At 39.5% G+C, this 24,270-nt stretch overlaps 1 protein-coding gene across 3 annotated transcripts in view; it reads left to right on the forward strand.

The window, feature by feature from the left end:
• The window catches only part of LOC139761343 (DNA damage-binding protein 2-like), a 50,919-nt gene that overhangs the window by 22,723 nt on the left and 3,926 nt on the right, over nt 1-24,270 (forward strand). For all 3 annotated transcript variants that reach the window (XM_071685423.1, XM_071685422.1, XM_071685424.1), the window contains exons 6-10: nt 9,088-9,243; nt 10,342-10,473; nt 15,085-15,217; nt 18,485-18,698; nt 20,012-20,230. In XM_071685423.1, the coding sequence (XP_071541524.1) occupies nt 9,088-9,243; nt 10,342-10,473; nt 15,085-15,217; nt 18,485-18,698; nt 20,012-20,220 (844 nt within the window). In that variant the 3' untranslated portion in view covers nt 20,221-20,230. The remainder of the gene's footprint in view (nt 1-9,087; nt 9,244-10,341; nt 10,474-15,084; nt 15,218-18,484; nt 18,699-20,011; nt 20,231-24,270) is intronic.

The following is a 24,270-nucleotide window of genomic DNA, read 5'->3' on the forward strand; positions in this document are numbered from 1 at the left end:
GCTTTTTGTCTTCATTTTAATTATGATTGTTTCGTCGTTGTTTTGAATGGATGACTGACGTATATCCTCCTTTGAATCCTCCCTCCCCAGTATGAGTTACACCAGCACTGGAAGAGGTAATTTATTTATTACTCTAACTTGACAAACTTGTTCAGGTACTCTCTCTTACAGGAAAATTAATGAATCGCAAAATATGATTAAAATTTATGTGGTAACCCTAAAGTGCATGTTGTAACTTCATTATGACATTACAGTAACGATCCTTTTAGAGTAGCCTCATATTTTATTGGCATTCCCCACCTTTTAAGAAAATTCAGATCTGCCCTGGCCCTGAGACATACAGATACTCTTATCTAGACAACTGAACAAGTGTAAGAAAGCAATGGACTTTAATAAGATATTTAAGTAATCATAAAGAAATCGTCAATAATATCGTTAATTTTGTCACTGCACTCTTCATGCTGTAAATATTTTTTCATTATTATTATTATACTTAATTGCTGTTTCCCTGTTAGCGAGGTAGTGCTAGGAAACAGACGAAGAATGGCCCATCCAGTCATATACACACATTCATTTATTCATTTTGCTTTGTCGCTGTCTCCTGCGTCAGCGAGGTAGCGCAAGGAAACAGACGAAAGAATGGCCCAACCCACCCACATACACATGTATATACATACACATCACACACACACAAATATACATACCCATATATCTCAACGTATACATATATATATATACACACACAGACATATACATATACACATGTACATAATTCACACCGTCTGCCTTTATTCATTCCCATCGCCACCCCGCCACACATGAAAAAACAACCCCCTCCCCCCACATGTGTGCGAGGTAGCGCTAGGAAAAGACAACAAAGGCTAAATTCGTTCACACAGTCTCTAGCTGTTATGTATGATGCACTGAAACCACAGCTCCTTTTCCACATCCAGGCCCCACAGAACTTTCCATGGTTTACCCCAGATGCTTCACACGCCCTGGTTCAATCCATTGACAGCACGTCGACCCCGGTATACCACATCGTTTCAGTTCACTCTATTCCTTGCATGTCTTTCACCCTCCTGTATGTTCAGGCCCCGATCACTCAAAATCTTTTTCACTCCATCTTTCCACCTCCAATTTGGTCTCCCACTTCTCCTAGTTCCCTCCACCTCTGACTCATATATCCTCTTGATCAATCTTTCCTCACTCATTCTTTCCATGTGACCAAACCATTTCAAAACACCCTCTTCTGCTCTCTCAACCACACTCTTTTTATTACCACATATCTCTCTTATCCTATTATTACTTACTTGATCAAACCACCTCACACCACATATTGTCCTCAAACATCTCATTTCCAGCACATCCACCCTCCTGCACACAACTCTATCTATAGCCCACGCCTCGCAACCATATAACATTGTTGGAACCACTATTCCGTCAAACATACCCATTTTTGCTCCCAGAACTTTCACCCCCTCCCACAACCTACGATTCACTTCCGCTTCTATGGTTCCACCACTGCCAAATCCACTCTCAGATATTTAAAACACTTCACTTCCCCCAGTTTTTTTCATTCAAACTTACCTCCCAATTGACTTGTCCCTCAACCCTACTGTACCTAATAACCTTGTTCTTATTCACATTTACTCTCAGCTTTCTTCTTTCACACACTTTACCAAACTCAGTCACCAGCTTCTGCGGTTTCTCACACGAATCAGCCACCAGTGCTGTATCATCAGCAAACAACAACTGACTCACTTCCCAAACTCTCTCATCCACAACAGACTGCATACTTGCCACTCTTTCCTAAACTTTTGCATTCACCTCCCTAACAACCCCATCCATAAACAAACTAAATAATCATGGAGGCATCACACACCCCTGCCGCAAACCAACATACTCTGAGAACCAATCACTTTCCTCTCTTTCAACACATACACAAGCCTTACATCCTTGATAAAAACTTTTCACTGCTTCTAACAACTTGCCCTCTCACCATATATTCTTAATACCTTCCACAGAGCATCTCTATCAACTATATCATATGCCTTCTCCAGATCCATAAATGCTACATACAAATCCATTTGCTTTTCTAAGTATTTCTCACATACATTCTTTAAAGCAAACACCTGATCCACACATCCTCTACCTCTTCTGAAACCACACTGCTCTTCCCCAATCTGACACTCTGTACATGCCTTCACCCTCTCAATCAATACCCTCCCATATAATTTCCCAGGAATGTTCAACAAACTTATACCTCTAATTTGAGCACTCACTTTTATCCCCTTTGCCTTTGTACAATGTCACTATGCAAGCATTCCTCCAATCCTCAGGCACCTCACCATGAGTCATACATACATTAAATAACCTTACCACCAGTAAACAATACAGTCACCCTCTTTTTTTGATAAATTCCACTGCAATACCATCCAAACCCGCTGCCTTGCACACACACACACACACACATATATATAATATATATATATATATATATATATATATATATATATATATATATATATGCGTGCATAGTGCCATTGTACAAAGGCAAAGGGGATAAGAGTGAGTGCTCAAATTACAGAGGTATAAGTTTGTTGAGTATTCCTGGTAAATTATATGGGAGGGTATTGATTGAGAGGGTGAAGGCATGTACAGAGCATCAGATTGGGAAGAGCAGTGCAGTTTCAGAAGTGGTAGAGGATGTGTGGATCAGGTGTTTGCTTTGAAGAATGTATGTGAGAAATACTTAGAAAAGCAAATGGATTTGTATGTAGCATTTATGGATCTGGAGAAGGCATATGATAGAGTTGATAGAGATGCTCTGTGGAAGGTATTAAGAATATATGGTGTGGGAGGCAAGTTGTTAGAAGCAGTGAAAAGTTTTTATCGAGGATGTAAGGCATGTGTACGTGTAGGAAGAGAGGAAAGTGATTGGTTCTCAGTGAATGTAGGTTTGCGGCAGGGGTGTGTGATGTCTCCATGGTTGTTTAATTTGTTTATGGATGGGGTTGTTAGGGAGGTAAATGCAAGAGTCCTGGAAAGAGGGGCAAGTATGAAGTCTGTTGGGGATGAGAGAGCTTGGGAAGTGAGTCAGTTGTTGTTCGCTGATGATACAGCACTGGTGGCTGATTCATGTGAGAAACTGCAGAAGCTGGTGACTGAGTTTGGTAAAGTGTGTGGAAGAAGAAAGTTAAGAGTAAATGGGAATAAGAGCAAGGTTATTAGGTACAGTAGGGGCGAGGGTCAAGTCAATTGGGAGGTGAGTTTGAATGGAGAAAAACTGGAGGAAGTGAAGTGTTTTAGATATCTGGGAGTGGATCTGTCAGCGGATGGAACCATGGAAGCGGAAGTGGATCATAGGGTGGGGGAGGGGGCGAAAATTTTGGGAGCCTTGAAAAATGTGTGGAAGTCGAGAACATTATCTCGGAAAGCAAAAATGGGTATGTTTGAAGGAATAGTGGTTCCAACAATGTTGTATGGTTGCGAGGCGTGGGCTATGGATAGAGATGTGCGCAGGAGGATGGATGTGCTGGAAATGAGATGTTTGAGGACAATGTGTGGTGTGAGGTGGTTTGATCGAGTAAGTAACGTAAGGGTAAGAGAGATGTGTGGAAATAAAAAGAGCGTGGTTGAGAGAGCAGAAGAGGGTGTTTTGAAATGGTTTGGGCACATGGAGAGAATGAGTGAGGAAAGATTGACCAAGAGGATATATGTGTCGGAGGTGGAGGGAACGAGGAGAAGAGGGAGACCAAATTGGAGGTGGAAAGATGGAGTGAAAAAGATTTTGTGTGATCGGGCCTGAACATGCAGGAGGGTGAAAGGAGGGCAAGGAATAGAGTGAATTGGAGCCATGTGGTATACAGGGGTTGACGTGCTGTCAGTGGATTGAATCAAGGCATGTGAAGCGTCTGGGGTAAACCATGGAAAGCTGTGTAGGTATGTATATTTGCGTGTGTGGACGTGTGTATGTACATGTGTATGGGGGGGGGGGGGGGGGCCATTTCTTTCGTCTGTTTCCTTGCGCTACCTCGCAAACGCGGGAGACAGCGACAAAGTATAAAAAAAAAAAAAAAAAAAAAAAATATATATATATATATATATTATCCCTGGGGATAGGGGATTAAGAATACTTCCCACGTTTTCCCTGCGTGTCGTAGAAGGCGACATGCACATATACATATCAAGATATACACATATACATACACATACACAGCCATATACATATATACACATGTACATATTCATACTTGCTTGCCTTCATCCATTCCTGGCACTACCCCAACCTACAGGAAACAGCATTGCCACTCCCCACTTCAGCAAGGTAGCACCAGGAAAAACAGACAAAATAGGCCACATTCATTCACACTCAGTCTCTAGCTGTCATGTGTAATGCACCAAAACCACAGCTCCCTATCCACATCTGGGCCCCACAGACCTTTCCATGGTTTACCCCAGATGCTTCACATGCCCTGGTTCAGTCCATTGACAGCAAGTCAACCCCAGTATACCACATCGTTTCAATTCACTTTCTTCCTTGCACGCCTCTCGCCCTCCTGTATGTTCAGGCCCCGATTGCTCAAAATCTTTTTCACTCCATCCTTCCACCTCTAATTTGGTCTCCTGCCTCTCCTTGTTCCCTCCACTTCTCACACATATATCCTCTTTGACAATCTTTCCTTGCTCATTCTCTCCATTTGTCCAAACCACTTCAACACACCCTCTTCTGCTCTACTCACATATGTATACTTATGTATATATCTCTTTTTAAACCAGGTATTCCCAATCACCAGTCTTTTTTTCAGCACACAAATCCACAGGCTCTTCACCATTTCCATTTACAACACTGAACATGCCATGTACACCAATTATACCCTCAACTACCACATTACTCACCTTTGCATTTAAATCACCCATCACTATAACCTGGTCTCGTGCATCAAAGCTGCTAACACACTAACTCAGTTGCCCCCAAAACACTTGGCTCTCATAATCTTTCTTCTCATGCCTGTGTGCATATGCACCAATAATCATGCATCTGTCGCCATCCACTTTCAGTTTTACCCACATCAATCTAGATGGAGGAAGGTAATTACCTCTTTTTACCTCTCGATGCCTAATCTCTTGAATAGTCTCAGCCATACTTCTTAAATTTCTTGGTGCTTTCTGCATTGATAATTTCTTCAGTTATTTTATTTTGTTTGTCCACCCCTCTTATACCATAGTTTTGTTTGTTTGCTTTTTGTGTCCTCTAGATGTTTTATCCTTACATATCTCAAAGATTTGTTCACTGTCTAAATTATTGATTTCTTTTAAAGACTTAGAGGTTGTGATCAGGTCACCCCTTACTCCTCCCTCTCCCAAGGGAACTAATCTAAATCCTCTGTCCATTTCCCTGTAGCTCAACTCAATTCTGCTTTTTTTTTTCTTTCTCTCTGATCTTCTCTCTTAGCTCTTTGTGCTTCCTTAGGTGTGGTGACCAAGCTTGAGAAGCTTGTTCTACTTCTGGCCTTACATATGTGAGAAGTTTGCTGAGCAGTTCCTTATCAATGAACTTGAATGTTCTAATATTTGCCAGCAGATAGAACTCTGGCAATAGGTTATAGACAGTGTTGACTCCTGGGTGTCTCATAAACAGATTCAAGCTAAATAATTATATCAAGGCATTCTTTCTCTGTGACCCATCCTAATTACTTTACGTTTACTCTGGCTGAACTTCATCAAGCACATGTCACACCAAATCTGGAGTCTGTTAAGTTCCTCTTATACGGCGATGCAATTCATACTTTCTCACTTCCCTCGTGACCTTTGCATCATCAGCAAACATTCAAGTCCAAGTCCATACCCTGTGCTAGGTTTAGGTGGTTGCTGAGCTGATAGCATGCAAATATTTCTCCCCACAGTCAGTCATCCTCAAACCATATCAAATATAACACATTCTACAGAGTTTTCAAGTAGGAAATTGAGCAGCTTTTAGCTAGATTTTGAGGATCAGGCAGACAATGATCCTGAATTACTTAACAATGATGATCTCATTGGAGTGTGTGAAGAGTGATTTTGTGGATATCAACTCTTCCAGCACTGAAGGTTGACCACAACAAGGCAGATGATATACCTAGCATAAATGGAGCCAGGATTGCCAGCATCCACCTGACCTTGAAAACTGCATACAACTGGCATGACCGGTAATTTTACATATGATAATATTGCTGGTATGAAAAAATTATAAATGAATTCACAATGATTCGGTATTGCTGTGAAGGGGGATTCAGTAATCAGGCAGACTGTTCATACTGACCAGCCAAAGAGTTCATGAATGCAACTGACAAAGCATTACAGCTGTTGCACTTATACTGAAAGACAATTGACAACCAGCTCTGCAGGAATAATATCCTTGAGCTTGAATAATGACTGAAACTGTATTTCTTGCTTTATAAATTATTTTGATGTTTGTTAACTCATGTAACAAAATAGTCTGTTTCTTACAAAGTTTACAACTGCCCTTATCAGTGAACAAGAGTAGAAAATATATCATATCCCTAGCTAAAGCTAGTGGTTTTACTGATGGACATAATTTGTTGAATTTTTTTACCAATATACACATTAATTAAGTCTGAAGGAAAACTATTTTTTCAGGGATTTTACTTCAGGTTGGAACCTAAGATGATCAGAACATATATTAAATGCTCGTGTGACCAAGGTTACCATTAAGATGTGTTTATATTTGAGTGGGATAAAAGTAGATTTTGTGCAAAGACCAGTTAATATTGATTTTCTGTGTAATTAGTTTTGAAAGAATTCCCATGTTTACTTATCATTATATCAAGAAAGGGGAGGGTATCATTTTTTCCTACCTCTAAGGTAAATTCAGTGATGTAATGTTCAGAATAAGTAGGAAGTTAGAATTATAGAAATATCGTTTGCAGAATTAAAAATAAAAAATGCAATGTCATATCTGTAAAACAACACGCTTAAAAATAAAAAATGCATTGCCCCCATATCATCTACAAAACATTGGTTTACATTGTGATGGATACTCTTTCCAGCCACCTAACTTCATGATGAACTGCGTCTGTATTGCTGAATAGGTTGTCAGTACAGGTATTGATGGTTACAAATTTCTTTTACACTTGAGAAAGAATCCTTTAATGTAAACTCATTATTAACGATTGGCAAAATAAATGAAACTTCAGAATTTAGATACATTGTAACGATTAGTGAGTATAGGCCTCAGGGGACAGTCCTCCTAATGCACCTTTGGCAGGCTGTACATACCAGGTTGGGAGCCAGATACATATAACTGTGAATAGTTTTCAACATCAGTATCACCACTTGCTTTTTGATTCCTAAAGACTCATTTGTTATATCTTAATAATTCACTATTAGGGAACATGTGTCATAATCTGTCTTTTTGAAATTAGTCCTATTCTGCATTTTTTTTTTTTTCATTTTTTGCACATACTCATCTCTGTTTAATAGAACCATATCATCTTTATTAGGCCTCATAATTACTTGATCCTATCCCTAGGGATAGGGGAGAATGAATATTTCCCATGTATTCTGCATGCTGTAGAAGGCATCTAAAAGGGGAGGGAGCTGGGGGCTGGAAATCCTCCCCTCTCGTTTTTAATTTTCCAAAAGAAGGAACAGAGAAAGGGGCCAAGTGAGGTTATTCCCTCTATGGCTCAATCCTGTTTTTAATGCTACCTCGCTAACTCGGGAAAAGACAAATATGTATGAAAAAAAATTACTTGATCCATTGATAGATCTTTAAGGGCGAAGTATTCTTCCTCAATAAGTGACTGAATCAAATTGTTATAAGTTTTAGAATGTACTGAAAAGGCCAAGTGTGTAAGCAAGTTTTTCAGGAAATCAAATTCTTTGTACACTTGTCATGTCATAAAATCAAAATTTTACATTATTTTCTAAATAATTTTGCTGTACCTAAAAAATGATGTATAAACTTAGGTTTCTTTGGACTAGTGATATATTTTAAGTGATGGGGAATAAGGTATTGAGAATACTTTCCCATATATCTTATGCATGTTGTGAGAGATACTGCAGGGGAGGGCTGGAAACCCTCCTTGTATTATCACTTTCTTAAAACTAGAACAATAGAAAGAGCCCCAAACATTGACTCCTGCTAAAGTCAATGGCTTGGGTATCTGGACGTGGCTGGATTTAACCAGATTGAGAAAAAGGGAGAAATGGGTGCTATGTTTGAAGAAAAGAACATGGACGTTCTGGATCTGAGTCAGATTAAAGTTGAAGAAGAAATTAGTAGACTGGTTTTGGAATGCTCAGGGGGCAAATTCTGGGCTTAGTACAAGCATAAGCCTGAAAGAAAGGGATGATACTTTTTTGCAAATGATCCGTGGGGCTGTGTCAAGGAATGTAAGGAAGCGCATTCAGGGTTATATGGTCAGAATAAAAGTAAATTGCATGGGGTGATTTACCTCATTATCATTATTGTTGAGTGTCCCATCATGAACTGCAGTTTAGTTGTGCCTGTTTACATTCATAGCCTTAAGAAAATAAAAGTGTGTTGGAAGTTATTAGTTTATATTCCACGTGAGTCTTTCCATATCTTTATCTAATATCAATATATAAATGGTCTCCTTCCTTACTGTACACATCTCTTATGACCATGGTATCCAGTTACAAGCGTTTGATAATTCAGCTAATTGGTGTAGCATATTTCATGACACGTTCCTGTAATTTAGGGCTTTGATAAGAGTTGAACAGCTGGCTCTAGACACCTCATTGAGTAACATCCAGCCAACTAAGCTTGGCCAAAGGCTTGAACTGGGTCTCTTAGTTTATGAGTACAAAGCTTCAGATTCACTCATTAAGATCCATATTATGCTTCATGAAATCATAATTTTAATGCCTTTTAAATTTTTTTTACCTAATTGATTTATAAGAAGTTTCAACATATTTAGCTATACTGAACGTATAAGAACGGATTAAATTTTGGAAAGGTTCAAATAATGAATAGGGGCCCCCTTTTCTCATTTGAAATAGAATTATCAACTTGCAATACAGTATGTATGAAAATGATGCTTATGTCATTTTTTTCAGTCACTGGTATACCTCTCTGGATGTGTCAGTTCAGGGAGGTGTGATGATTATTGGGGACAACAAAGGATATGTTAATCTCCTAACATTAGATGGTGAACAACTCTGGCAAGAAAAACTTCACAAGCAGAAAGTTACACACATTGAATTCTGTCGAAGGTAAGGTATTATGAGACAGTGTCTTTTTGTAAGTAGTAAAGTAGACCTCTGTGTAGGATAATAGTTATGGCAGTGATGTGATCAGTGTATGCAGCCTGAATGGATGGTGTAAAGATGGTAATATGGAAGGCGTGCAATCATTATTTGTGGCTTAAAGTAGATATGGATGAAAAAGATATTTTAAAGGAGATGATTTAGAATGCCTTTACCAGAATACATTTTTTTTAGTACTGTAATCTGAGGTGTTAGTAGTGAAAGTAGAATATTCATAAATGAAAGGATTAATGAGAAGTGGTAAGGTGAGAGAGCAGAAGAGGGTGTTTTGAAATGGTTTGGTCACATGGAGAGAATGAGTGAGGAAAGATTGACCAAGAGGATATATGGGTCAGAGGTGGAGGGAACGAGGAGAAGTGGGAGACCAAATTGGAGGAGGAAAGATGGAGTGAAAAAGATTTTGAGTGATCGGGGCCTGAACATGCAGGAGGGTGAAAGGTGTGCAAGGAATAGAGTGAACTGGAATGAAGTGGTATACTCGGGTGGATGTGCTGTCAATGGATTGAACCAGGGCATGTGAAGTGTGTGGGGTAAACCGTGGAAGGTTCTGTGGGGCCTGGATGTGGAAAGGGAACTGTGGTTTCAGTACCTTATACATCACAGCCAGAGACTGAGTGTGAACGAATGTGGCCTTTGTTATATTTTCCTAACGCTACCTTGCGCACATGTGAGGGGAGGGGGGTTGTTATTTCATGTGTGGCAGGGTGGCGATGGGAATGAATAAAGGCAGACAGTATGAATTATGTACATGTGTATATATATATATATATATATATATATATATATATATAATTATATATATATATATATGTCTGTGTGTATATATATTTGTATACGTTGAGATGTATAGGTGTGTATTTGCTGGTGTGGACGTGTATCTATATACATGTGTATGTGGGTGGGTTGGGCCATTCTTTCGTCTGTTTCCTTGCGCTACCTAGCTAACGCGGGAGACAGCGACAAAGTAAAATAAAAAAATAATAATAATAATTTGTACTTTTGATCATAAGTTTTTCATGAAAGGTATTGTTTCTTTTTGTGCAGCATGCCATGGTGTCTTGTAACTACTTCAGTGGATCGCAGTTTGAAAATTTGGGATATACGAAATATGAAGACAAGGAACTCCTATGTCGTTAACCATATGCACAGAAAACCAATCAACTCTGCATATTTCAGGTATAAGTTAGTTAAGTAATATATGGCAACTGCTGTTATTAACTGTTCCTTTAAAATGTTTGGTATTGATAGCAGAGTTTTCTATGTTTGCCAAAGTCCATATTCTGAGTTTAGAATTTTAATCAGCAAAATATAATGCTAAGAAATGAACGGCGTTGAAGTATTCATCTCATGACATTAGAAAATTATCTCCAAATTTGATATCAAAAATACCTAACCACTTAGAAACTATGAGACTCATCTGTATAACCATATTCTATCAAGCAGGGATAGTAAGAAATTAACTAGTGCATTTGATTTAACTTTCAACAGGAACAACAGATATAAGGAATAAGTAGAAACATTAGAAAGGAGCGTTAGGTAGAAGTAGTAGGGAAGAACATTGGGTGAGAGCATTAGGTAAAATTAGTAGGTTGGAACTAGGTAGACACATGAGGTAAAAGTAATTTGTAGGAACATTGGGTTGGAGCCCCTGGAAACACAGCTAGAGTTGCCTTCTGCCAGTGGCCTGGGGCACAAAAGGCCAAGAAGCAGCACTGGAATTCACCAGTTATGGAGACTCTGCCTTGGCCACCTCCTTAAGGGAGTTCCCGAAGGGAATGGATATTATAGGTAGATTAGACATAACAAAACAGACTTTGGAATCAGTAGCACCAGTAGGGGAAGGAGGAATTTTAGGAGTTCTGAAATCCTTTTCCTTTGAGATGTACAGGATTCCTGGATAAGTAAAAGTTAGTATTTTCTTCATGTTAATGTACATTTGTTTTCTCTGCTGTTTGTCCCTTGAGCTTGAGATATACTCATCTATGCTCATATTTCACTGAGGAAGCACCAGCCTTCACTCACCCTTTGTGAACAACCCAAAGGTATCACTGGCTGCTCATTCATTTAACAGGTCCCCACTTAGCCAGTCATGACACCACCAGGTTGACACCATCAATCTGCCCCTTAACAGGTACTCAGTGCTCTCACATTTTCTTGGATAGTACTCACGTATTAGGACATACTGAGAGGCATCACCACTGTTCCCTTTGGCTTGTTGGGAGCACAAGAAAGGAATGAAATAAAAAAAAGATTATGTTTGCCCTCACTTAGTGCTCTTTACCACTAGTAAACTGTTTGATCCTTTTCCTGCCATATGAGCGTATGCTGTTCCTCCCATGGATGGCGCTTGCCTTGAACAGCTACCCTCTGAGGTAGCCCCTTGATACATGTAGCCTGAGCTCTCACTGTACCATGAAGAGCATGCTGACAAGAAATCCTTTATCCTTGAGTCATCACTGGGAGATTTGAGATATACATATATTCTTTATTTATTTACTCATTTATTATACTTGATTGCTGTTTCCTGTGACAGCAAGGTAGCGCCAGGAAACAGACAAAAATGGCCCATCCACACACACACACACACACACATATATTTTTTTTTTTTATACTATTTGCTATTTCCCTCATTAGCGAGGTAGCATTAAGAACAGAGGACTGAGCCTTTGAGGGAACATCCTCACTTGGCCCCCTTCTCCGTTCCTTCTTTTGGAAAATCAAAAATGAGAGGGGAGGATTTCCAGCCCCAGCTCCCTTCCCTTTTAATCGCATTCTACGAAACGCAGGGAATACGTGAGAAGTATTCTTTCTCCCCTATCCCCAGGGATAATATATATATATATATATATATATATATATATATATATATATATATATATATATATATATATATATATATATATAGGATAGGGGAAAGAATACTTCCCACGTATTCCCTGCGTGTCGTAGAAGGCGACTAAAAGGGGAGGGAGCGGGTGGCTGGAATCCTCCCCACTCTCTTTTTTTTTTTTAATTTTTTCCAAAAGAAGGAACAGAGAGGGGGGCCAGGTGAGGATATTCCCTCAAAGGCCCAGCCCTCTGTTCTTAATGCTACCTCGCTAACGCGGGAAATAGCGAACAGTATGAAAAAAAAATATTTATTTATTTTGCTTTGTCGCTGTCTCCCACGTTAGCGAGGTAGCGAAAGGAAACAGACGAAAGAATGGCCCAACCCACCAACATACACATGTATATACATACACATCCACACATGCAATTATACATACTATACATCTCAATCATATAATATATATACACACACAGACATATACATATATACACATGTACATAATTCATACTGTCTGCCTTTATTCATTCCCATCGCCACCTCACCACACATGAAATAACAACCACCTCCCCCCTCATGTGTGCGGGGTAGCGCTAGGAAAAGACAACAAAGGCCCCATTCGTTCACACTCAGACTCTAGCTGCAATGTAATAATGCACCAAAACCACAGCTCCCTTTCCACATCCAGGCCCCACAGAACTTTCCATGGTTTACCCCAGACGCTTCACATGCCCTGGCTCAATCCATTGACAGCACATCGACCCTGGTATACCACATCATTCCAATTCATTCTATTCCTTGCACGCCTTTCACCCTCCTGTATGTTCAGGCCCCGATCACTCAAAATCTTTTTCACTTCATCTTTCCACCTCCAATTTGGTCTCCCACTTCTCCTCGTTCTCTCCACCTCTGACACATATATCCTCTTGGTCAATCTTTCCTCACTCATTCTCTCCATGTGACCAAAGCATTTCAATACACCCTCTTCTGATCTCTCAACCACACTCTTTTTATTACCACACATCTCTCCTACCCTTTTATTACTTACTCGATCAAACCACCTCACACCACATACTGTCCTCAAACATTTCATTTCCAACACATCCACCTTCCTCGGCACAACCCTATCTATAGCCCACACCTCGCAACCATATACCATTGTTGGAACCACTATTCCTTCAAACATACCCATATATATGTATATATGTATAGATAAATGCCCATATACATATCAACATATACATATATACACATGTACATATTCATACTTCCTTGCCTTCATCCATTCCTGGCACTATCCTGCCTCATAGGAAACAGCATTGCTATCCCCTGCTTCACAGGAAACAGCATTGCTATCCCCTGCTTCCCAGGAAACAGCATTGCTATCCCCTGCTTCACAGGAAACAGCATTGCTATCCCCTGCTTCACAGGAAACAGCATTGCTATCCCCTGCTTCACAGGAAACAGCATTGCTATCCCCTGCTTCACAGGAAACAGCATTGCTACTCTCTGCTTCTTACGTTTACTATTTTCTGTTTGAGTAAGGTAGTATTCAGAACAAATGAATATGGCATAAAAATCCTCACTTGGCTCATTCCTCTATTCCTCATTTTGGAAATTAATTTAGGAGGGAAGGATTTTCACCTCCCCACTCCTGCCCTATGAGTTGCCCTACTATTTTCTTACTGGTCTTGCTGATTTGAATGAAAGAGTGGGTGATATGGCAGTTGAGCATATGACTTGGGAGCTTGGAGTACCTGGTGTAAATGAAAAGGGCAAGCCGCTTGTCAAGGTGTGTGCTGAAGGTGGATTGGAAATACCTGGTTTGAAAAACGTACATATGGTTGCGTGGGGTTGGGGGTCAATGGGCATTATTAGAATGTGTACTTATTTTGATAGGTATGCTTAGGAGAGACTGGTGAATGTGAATATACTGTGAAGGGCACTAGCTAGTAGGATGTTTGACTACTCCATGGTGGAGGCAAACATGACACTATGTATTGTGTTTGGGAAAAGAGGTAATGACAAGTGGGAAAAAGTTATGAAAGTGAGTGAGTCTGGAAAAAGGGCTTATGTGTAGAGATCCCAACAGAGATTGAATAAAGAGTGGCAAGTGGTGAAAGTAAATGAAAGGGGATATGCAAGGAATGAGGACATTTACATAAGCAATGCTTACACCTGGATAATGTGAGTTATGCAGAATGTGGGGTATGGGCATTTGAGAACGGGTAGTGTATGGTGGGTTAAAAAGATTAGGTTCCTAGTGAAAGAGAGAAGACAGGTGCATGGATGGTACCTACAGTGAAGGGATGTGTGACTGGGAGATGTACATGAGAAGTAGCAAGAGGCCAAGGGGAAGGTGCAGGGGCTGAAAAAGAGGGTAAATAAGAGATAACGTAAGAGAGTCTAGGCAAATTAAAGGGGATTAAGAATATGTTTTGGAAGGAGGTGGAGAATGTAAGATCAAAACAAATGGGAACAACAGTGTAGGAAGCGTAAGGGAGTGTTAACAGGAAAAGAAAAATCAAGTATTTTTAAGGTCTGCTGAATGCGTTAGACGTTGAATGTGGCCGGTTTGGGATAAGTTGGTATGAGGAGTGAGAGACTTATGGTTTGCACCTCTAGTGGAAAGTCAACATCAGCAAGTTTGTATCGTTGTCAGTACAAAAGGGAGTACGCTCTTAAAGAAATGTTCCTCTCCAAAGAAGCCCATCATTCCTGTTACTGATTGTAGTAAAGCCTTGAAACTGCAGGAAACTTGTAAAAGGGTCTTAGGGTTATTAATAATATCTGCTCAGCCTCTTTACAAACAAAACATTGTGTCATTTTATCATAATATCTTGACAGCTTCCAGTGTGTTTCAGTTTTGGAATGATACAAATTTAGACTATCACCGATATTTGCATTGCCTTGGTTATGATTTGCAGTTGGTTGTAGATGTATGACTTTCCTTTTGGCAGTCGCACTGATGGAGGCCGTATTGTGACAACAGACCAGGAGAGTGAAATACGGGTTTACTCATGTCCCAGCTTTAACCTAAGCCATGTCATCCCACACCCTCATCGTCAGTTCCAGCATCTCACACCTATCAAGGTGAAATGTATTGTCTTCCTAGTGTCTGACTTATGTTTAATGAATAATTCTGAATCAGTATGTTAACAAATGCCAGAGTTTCACCATGGGTTGGCAGTATGTGTACACTGTAAATTAGGACTAAGAAAATAGTTGAAGAAGGTAGGGTTTAGGAAATGTGAACTAATTGCCATGACTATCCAAGATATATACAATACCATAATGATGTACACACTACCGAAAACTAAGCTAGAAGAATTTAATGAAACACTCATAAAAGTTGGAGTTTTACCATTTTCTAAGAAAACCTGAACTAATAGTAATATAAGCTGAAGAACTTTTATTTCCATTTTATAGAGAGGGAAGAATGAGAACAGAATATCTATAGATTGAAATTATTCTTTTCTTTTGAACTTGTTTGCAGTTTCCCACATCAATGAGGTAGTGTCAGGAACAGACAAAGAAATGGCCTCATTCCCTCACATCCACTCTCAACCTGTCGTGTGTAATGCACTGAAACTGTAGCCCCCTATCCACAACTGGGCTTCACAGACCTTTCTGTGGTTCCCTGACCACTTCAAATGCTCAAGTAGATTCAAATATAAAAGAAATAGTGGATTTGCAGGTGAAAGACAGTAATATGTGTGAGACACTCAACTTCAGTGGAGGAAAAGCACTTTCCAATTAAACAATAATATCCATGAATTCTCTACAAATGATTTGGCACTATTCACAGACGTGTAGACAAATTAAATGAATGTATCATATCATAACAATATCATGGTAACTACAACTCATAATTTCAATATGGATGAAGACACAATATAACAGCAAATGAGGATGACTGCAGACTGATTTGCTTGAACTTCTACTCCAAGATAAAATGCTACAAGATGAACCCATAAACACTGGAATCATGATATGATGACTTGGAGTCATCCTGTGAACACTAGTTTTTTCAGGCTTATTTTGAACAACCTACCAATATTTTGACACTTATATGGCTGATAAGTGTCTCATGGACACTTCAGGTGTAAATTACAGAGGATACCTCTCTCTGTAATTCATAAGTCTAAAGTGAACCCTTAATAACCTGGCACACATGGGAGGGAGGCCCTGCTGACCTAGTGGATTTTTAAATACATTGTAAATCCCCCAAAAATATTGGCAAATACAGAAATGAATAAGGAAATACTATACTTATGATATTGAACACAGTAATATTGGGTGCTTACCGACATCCAAGGGTGAGTTTTGATGTGGTTGCAGAAGGTAATGGTGCAGCGGGATGAACTAAGCAGTACGTAGGAGGATGCAACACTTAAACCGAACATCATGACTGTAAAATAGTTATCACTTACACCTCTGGTATTTACTGTTTCACTGTACAAGAGCTTGACATGTACAATAGTGGTTAGTCGAAAATGTACTGAGTAGGTGCAAATTATGAGTTATCGTGGATTTCCTATGTAAATAAATGTAAAGTTCACTTCTTTTTTATACATTTTATGCTCATGTCTCTCATATTTAACTTTGCATCAGATATGCCCCACTCTATTGTCCCCTTCACCAGCCCCTTACTAGATCAGTATACTTGGCATAAAACGAGAGAAATCGAGAAACATATGCACACCTGGTTGATAATTATTATATCAAGGAGGATTTGTACGCTAAAAATGTAGACTGTGATTAGCATCCTATAATATGAAACTCATGCAGAGAATAAAAATAGATACCTTTTTTCTTGATAGCGAAAGCAATTGATAAAGTTTTTTATTTTACTTTTTTCCCTCCCTAAGGTGAGGACAATGTCATCAAACAGCTTTTCACTTCAAAGAAATCCATCAATTACTTGCTGCTGATTGTAGCATAGCCTTGAAACTGCAGGAGCCAATTAAAAGGGTTCTTGGGTTATATTACTAAAGAATTGGTTAATCAACACAAGAATTGGAAGATGAGAAGACTCTTATAGAATGCAATTGTTGGATGAATGGAATAAAATTACTAAGGACATGTTTAATGCAGAAAGCATACATAAATTTCTGATGCACAATAGGAGACAATCTTGGACTAAGGGATAAGTCTGTAGTTTACTGAAGGGTGGTTGGGGAACCTGGCAGTGGACATGGCAGCTGGTGGAGTGATGGAACATGTGGTCGGTAGTGAGTCATAGGATGGGAATGGAAGTTAAGGTTCTGGGATGTGTAGAAGGGAGGGTCAGTGTTTGTAAAGATGCAGATGCATATGTCTGAAGAAATAGAAGTCCTAGCAGTATTGTTTGGACAAGAGTCTAAAGAATTCAAGGAAAGGGAGGGAAGGGGTTACATCTGCTGGGAATTAAATGTCTAAAGACATGTAGCTTGAGAGGGGTTGATTGCTTAAGAAATTACATCGGCAGAGAGGGATGTACCTAAAGTTTAGTCCATCTGAGAAAGTTGACCATGTGCAATAATGATCAGGGCATACAAAATAACAGACTAACAAAGAGGATCTGTGTATTGGAAACTGGAGCAAAGGTATGGGCAAGACCAAGGAAGATAGAGTAAAGAAGGCTTTCAAAGAATTGGAGCCTGAATATTCAGGAGGGTAAAGACTTGCATTAGATAGAAAGAATTAAGTTATCTGGAAAGTAGGTTAACATGCTGTTAATTGGCTGAACCAGGGAATATGAAGCAGCCAAGATAATCCATAGAAAAGCCTTTGTGAGTTGGCTGTGGATAGTAGAATCTGGCTTTGGTACTTTTTACATGACTACCAGAGACTGTGGAAATGATCCCCCACCCCACAAAAAAACCCCACTTATAACACAGGCAGAAAGTGCACTTATGCACGAAAAAGAATGATTTCAAAGTTAGCCCTTTCACTCAGTTTTTGTTGATCATGCAATCTATGTATGGAAGATCTCAGGAAACTTTTGATAAAGTACTTAGAGTAGCCTCCAAGTGTGGATGAGCAGATTTTATAAATGTCAAGAGTTTACATAAAGTCACTTAACATCTTTTATTATATTGTTTCATTTTAGCAATATATAATCAGTAGAAAAAATGAGTGAGCAAAGTTTTAAACTTTTATGTTATATGGTCACAAAGCTGTAAAACATGTACAGTATAGTTATTTCAGAGTGAACCACTGTAATCAGAAGCAGGATGTTTCCTAAAGTGCATTGAGGAAGTGAATGCAAGCACCCTTTACTTCAAAGGTATGTTTGCATTTGTGACAAGTCTATCAAGAAAACGTTTTCTACAGTTTGTTGATTTTAGCATGCTTAGGCAATACTGTATATTCCAGGCAACTTGGCATCCATTACGAGACATCATAGTCGTTGGACGATATCCAGATCCAGTGTTCCCTGGTTACGTATCAAATGAACCACGCACCATAGACTTCTTTAATGCAGCAACAGGGGAATTAATGTATCAACACATGGACAAGGGCTATTCTGACAAGATTGTGTCTCTCAACATGTTCAACAATACTGGTGACAGATTACTTTCAGCAGCAGGTCAGAATTTTCTCATTACTACAGTTACAACAGTGTGGACCAGGTGTTTTCACTGAAGGATGTATGTGACAGGTACTTGGAGAAAGAGAGAAACATGAATATAATATTTACAGATCTAGAGAAAATGTTGTTGGAGGTGCTACATAAATGTTGGGTAACAGCAAATTACTAAATGTAATGATCAATTTTTTACTGCGACAGCAAGGCATGTGTGTGAGCAGCAAGGAAGGGGAACTAGTGGTTTTGGGTGATGGGTATTCATTATGGATGTGTAGTGTCACCATGGCAGTTTATGCTGTTCCTGAATGGGATGGTGAAGAAGATATATGTGAGGTCTTGGAGCAAGGAGGGGTTCTACAATATTCTGAGAAAGGGGCACAGAAGGTGACTCAGTTACTGTACACAGATGACACTGCTCTGTGGCAAACTCCAGAAGCTGCTGACAGAGTCTATAAGAGTATGAAAGATCATTAAGATTTAATGCAAACAAAAAGTAAGGTATTGAGGTGCACATTGTGGTGAGACAGGTTGGTTAGAGAGTAAGTTTAAATGGGGAGGATCTGGAGGAAGTAGAATGCTTTAGGTACCCGGAAGTTGACAGTACAGTGGGGGCTAAAGGCTTGGGTGCGTTAAATAGTGTGTGAAAAGAGAGCTTGGTGTCTATAAGGGCAAAATGGGTATATTCAAAGGTATTATAACCCAAACAGTATTGTATGGATACACATCTTGGGCCTTAAATACAAAATGGAAGGTGGATGTATTAGAAATTAAATGTCTGAGAATATGCACTTGACAGGTTGGAATGACATAGTCAGAGAGAGGTGTTTAGTAAATTCACTCTGATTGAAACAGTTGACCACAGTTGTGCTGAAATAGTTTAGACACATGGAGAGGATTTGCATAGAAAGCCTAAAAGGATACATGAATCAGAAGTGGTACAAGCAAGGGGGATGGGGAGACTGAGGGATAGAAAGCGGCTTTGGAATATTGGAGTATGAACATTCAAAAGGGTAAGAGGCATGCATTAGACACAAGGAATTGTATAAATGATTGATACTAGGGGTGATGTGTTGTCAGTGGACTGCACTAGATAACATAAGGTGGTCAAGCCATACCATGAAGTTGCCCATAGGGCTTGGCAGTGGATGGTTTGTTATGAGTTTAGTAGATTATACACAAAAACTAGATTGATTGCTTCTAAATGTGGCCTTGTTTGTTCCTTACACTACCATGCTTAAGCAGGAAACCACATGCATATTTTCACCCCAAAATTTTTGAGTGATTTGTGTACAGTTTTTTCTTAAAACTTTCAGGAATGTTTGTGTGGGTCTGGAAACCCAGATTTGATCACCAGAAGAGTAATAGCTGTAAGGGCTCAAAGGACAGTGACTCAGATGGTGACAGTGGTGATGAAAATGACAACACCAGAAAGAAACTCACTCGTCGTAAAAGTACAAATGTGGTGGAGAAAGAAATGAAGTTTGCAGTTAACAAAATGAAAATTGGAAAAAATAAGAAGTAAAAATGTGATGGTGAGTGAAATTTTGGCAAACACATTCTGTTGTATCTTATGATAACTGGGTAGCAAATCCCCATTCTTTTTCTCCACATCTTGCTCTGTTCCTTCCTCTTGCAATTGTCTTACATTGTGCCCCATCTTTTTCCATCACCATCATTTCATTTCCTGCCTCTACTTCTTCCTCCTCCTCCCTCTCCTGCTGTTCCATCAGAGATTTGCCAATTGTACCTGCTGCTTGCCCATTTGCAGTACTGTATTGTGGCTAACGGAGTTATGGCATTTGTAAGATCAACTCATAATTCCACTTTTGCTATTTGAACCAAGCAATTTGTCTAGAAAGTTTGAGTACGACAAGTTCTTGCATTCAAACGTGTTTGCAACAAATTCTAATGAGAAGTCATTTTTGCCCTCCCAAATAGTGACCTCTCTTTCCATATTCCTCGATGCTCCAAGAACTCCCCCCCCCCCAAGACTTGCCTCCATTACCATCGTTCCATTTGCTGCAGTGTCCACTACCTGTTATCTAAAACATCCCACTTCCTCCAAGTTTTCCCATTCAGACTCACACCCCAGCTAACCACTCCCTACTCTGCTAAACCTAATAACCTTGCTTTCATTCACATTTACTCTAAATTTTCTCCTTTCACACGCGTACAGACTCATGCTTCATCTTCTGCAGTTTCTCACTCGAATCTGCCTCCAGTGCCATGTCTATCAGCAAACAACTGATTCACTTCCCAACCCCCAATCCTCATCCCTCACAGACTGCATTCCTGACTTCATAAAAAAAACTTTTGCTACTTATTAAAGCTTTGCTCTCACATTATATATTCACAAGACCTTCCACAGTGCATTTTTGTCAGCTCTTGTCATATGCTTTCTCCAGATACAAGTCCTTCTGTTTTTTGAAGTATTTCTTGCACATGTTCTTCAGAGCAGGCACTTGATCACACATCCTCAACCACTCCCAGTGCTACATATTTCCTCCCTAGTCAGAAACTTTCTGAATGCCACCACTCTCCCATACAACTCAGCAAGTACACAAACTTATATCTTTGTATTTTGAATATTCACTTTGTCCTCCTTGCCTTTTACCATAGCACAATACAGGCATTTCAACAATCCTCAGGTACCTCACCATGATCCATATATATATTGAAAATCATACATAATCACTCAGTAACAAAATCCCCCCCCACCCCCACACAGCCATTCAACTGCCATTCCATCCACTCTGGCTGCTTGCCACATTTCATCTCACACAAGACATTCACCACCTCTTCTTTTTTCATTGAACCACTTGCCATGATTTTACTTTGCATACCTCCCTGACCCAAACATCTTACATCTACCACCTATCATCAGATGCATTTAACAGTCCTTCAAAATACTCACTACATCTTCTATCCACCTCATTTCTGCCTGGTACCACTTTCCCAGTAGCCACTTTTGATAGTATTCCCATTTATCTTCATGTTATTCTCACATTACTAACCTCCTTCCAAACCATTTTAGTAATCTCCCTTACTCATTTACCCTTTTTCAGCACCTGCACTTTTGACCTGCCACATCATTTATATATTCACATACACAGAGCATTTTTTTTTTTTTTTTTTTTTTTTTTTTTTTTTTTATACTTTGTCGCTGTCTCCCGCGTTTGCGAGGTAGCGCAAGGAAACAGACGAAAGAAATGGCCCAACCCCCCCCCCCATACACATGTACATACACACGTCCACACACGCAAATATACATACCTACACAGCTTTCCATGGTTTACCCCAGACGCTTCACATGCCTTGCTTCAATCCACTGACAGCACGTCAACCCCTGTATACCACATGACTCCAATTCACTCTATTTCTTGCCCTCCTTTCACCCTCCTGCATGTTCAGGCCCCGATCACACAAAATCTTTTTCACTCCATCTTTCCACCTCCAATTTGGTCTCCCTCTTCTCCTCGTTCCCTCCACCTCCGACACATATATCCTCTTGGTCAATCTCTCCTCACTCATTCTCTCCATGTGCCCAAACCATTTCAAAACACCCTCTTCTGCTCTCTCGACCACGCTCTTTTTATTTCCACACATCTCTCTTACCCTTACGTTACTTACTCGATCAAACCACCTCACACCACACATTGTCCTCAAACATCTCATTTCCAGCACATCCATCCTCCTGCGCACACTCTATCCATAGCCCACGCCTCGCAACCATACAGCATTGTTGGAACACTATTCCCTCAAACATACCCATTTTTGCTTTCCGAGATAATGTTCTCGACTTCCACACATTTTTCAAGGCTCCCAAAATTTTCGCCCCCTCCCCCACCCTATGATCCACTTCCGCTTCCATGGTTCCATCCGCTGACAGATCCACTCCCAATATCTAAAACACTTCACTTCCTCCATTTTTTCTCCATTCAAACCACCTCCAATTGACTTGACCCTCACCACTTACTGTACCTAATAACCTTAGCTCTTATTCACATTTACTCTCACCTTTCTTTTCCACACACTTTCCAAACTCAGTCACCAGTCTGCATTTCTCACCCTGAATCAGCCACCCGCTTTTATAATCATGCAACATCAATTGACTCACTTCCCAAGCTTCTCATCCCCAACAGACTTCATACTTGCCCTCTCTTTCCAGACTTTGCATTTACTCCTTACAACCCCATCCAAACAAATTAAACACCATGAGACTCCACACACCCCTGCCCGCAAACCTACATTCAACTAGAACCCAATACTTTCCTCTCTTCCTACACGTACACATGCCTTACATCCTCGATAAAAACTTTTCACTGCTTCTAACAACTTGCCTCCCACACCATATATTCTTAATACCTTCCACAGAGCATCTCTATCAACTCTATCATATGCCTTCTCCAGATCCATAAATGCTACATACAAATCCATTTGCTTTTCTAAGTATTTCTCACATACATTCTTCAAAGCAAACACCTGATCCACACATCCTCTACCACTTCATAATAATAAACTATGATACAAGTGATATTATGTATTTTCTTATAGAATGGACTAATTCCCTGATGATGTGTTTACACATTTTGACAATTTACGGGTAAATATGATGCATATTTTTTCCATGTTATTTTGTTGCTAGTGACATCTCTGGATAAGACGGGAATCAGTTGAGAATTTAAAGTATTGTTGTCAAAATCTTTTGCAGTCAAGGGGCATGTCACAACCAAGGGTTAGCATTTGAGAATTGGTATCCGCAAGTACCAAAACAAGATTTTGCCAGGATGGCAGTGCTAGCTTTAGAGGCTTTAATACTTTTTTGTTTATTAGACAGCAGTTCTCAACCAGATGTCTGATGCAGATCAGTTTGACTATCATCACTGTTGAAACTGACTAGAAAAAGGGTTGTATAAGTAATATCAGAGGTGTGTATATGTAATGTAATGAAAGTTTTTTAATTAATTTCGAGAAATATATAAAATAATTATGCAACATAGTGGTTTCTCTGACCTTCTGAACATCAAAATTAAAAAACTTAGCATTCTTGAGAATAAAAACATAAATGTTGATGTTCATTTGGGAACAAAACTACCCATTTTTCATTAGCTATTTATTCCTATTCATAATCCTCGTAAAAGCATGCAAGTTCACACTGTATTCCCAGGTGAAGTGTGATCAACATTTTCTAGGAAGTCTGAAGTAATACCAAGAGAGAAAAAAATGTTGAGAATCACTGGTGTAGTAGTTCCAATAGTGTTGTATTGATGCAAGGTGTTGATCCTTGATAAACAAGTATGGAAAAGGATTAATGTGTTGGAAATTAAATGTTTGAGGACAATATGTGGTGTGAGGGGGTTGATAAAATAAGACATGATAAGGTTAGAGACAGTTATGGTAGTAACAGGAGTATGTACAAAAGAGCTGAAGAGTGTGATGAAATGGTTTCACATGATGAGACTATGTAAGGAGAGAATATCTAAGAAGATACACAAGTTGAAAGTGGAAGGAACAAGGGAAAGGGGAAACCAAAGAAAAGCTGGAAAGATGGAGTGAAAGAGGCTTTTGAGTA

Source organism: Panulirus ornatus, chromosome 40, assembly GCF_036320965.1.
Source record: "Panulirus ornatus isolate Po-2019 chromosome 40, ASM3632096v1, whole genome shotgun sequence".
NCBI lineage: Eukaryota > Metazoa > Arthropoda > Malacostraca > Decapoda > Palinuridae > Panulirus > Panulirus ornatus.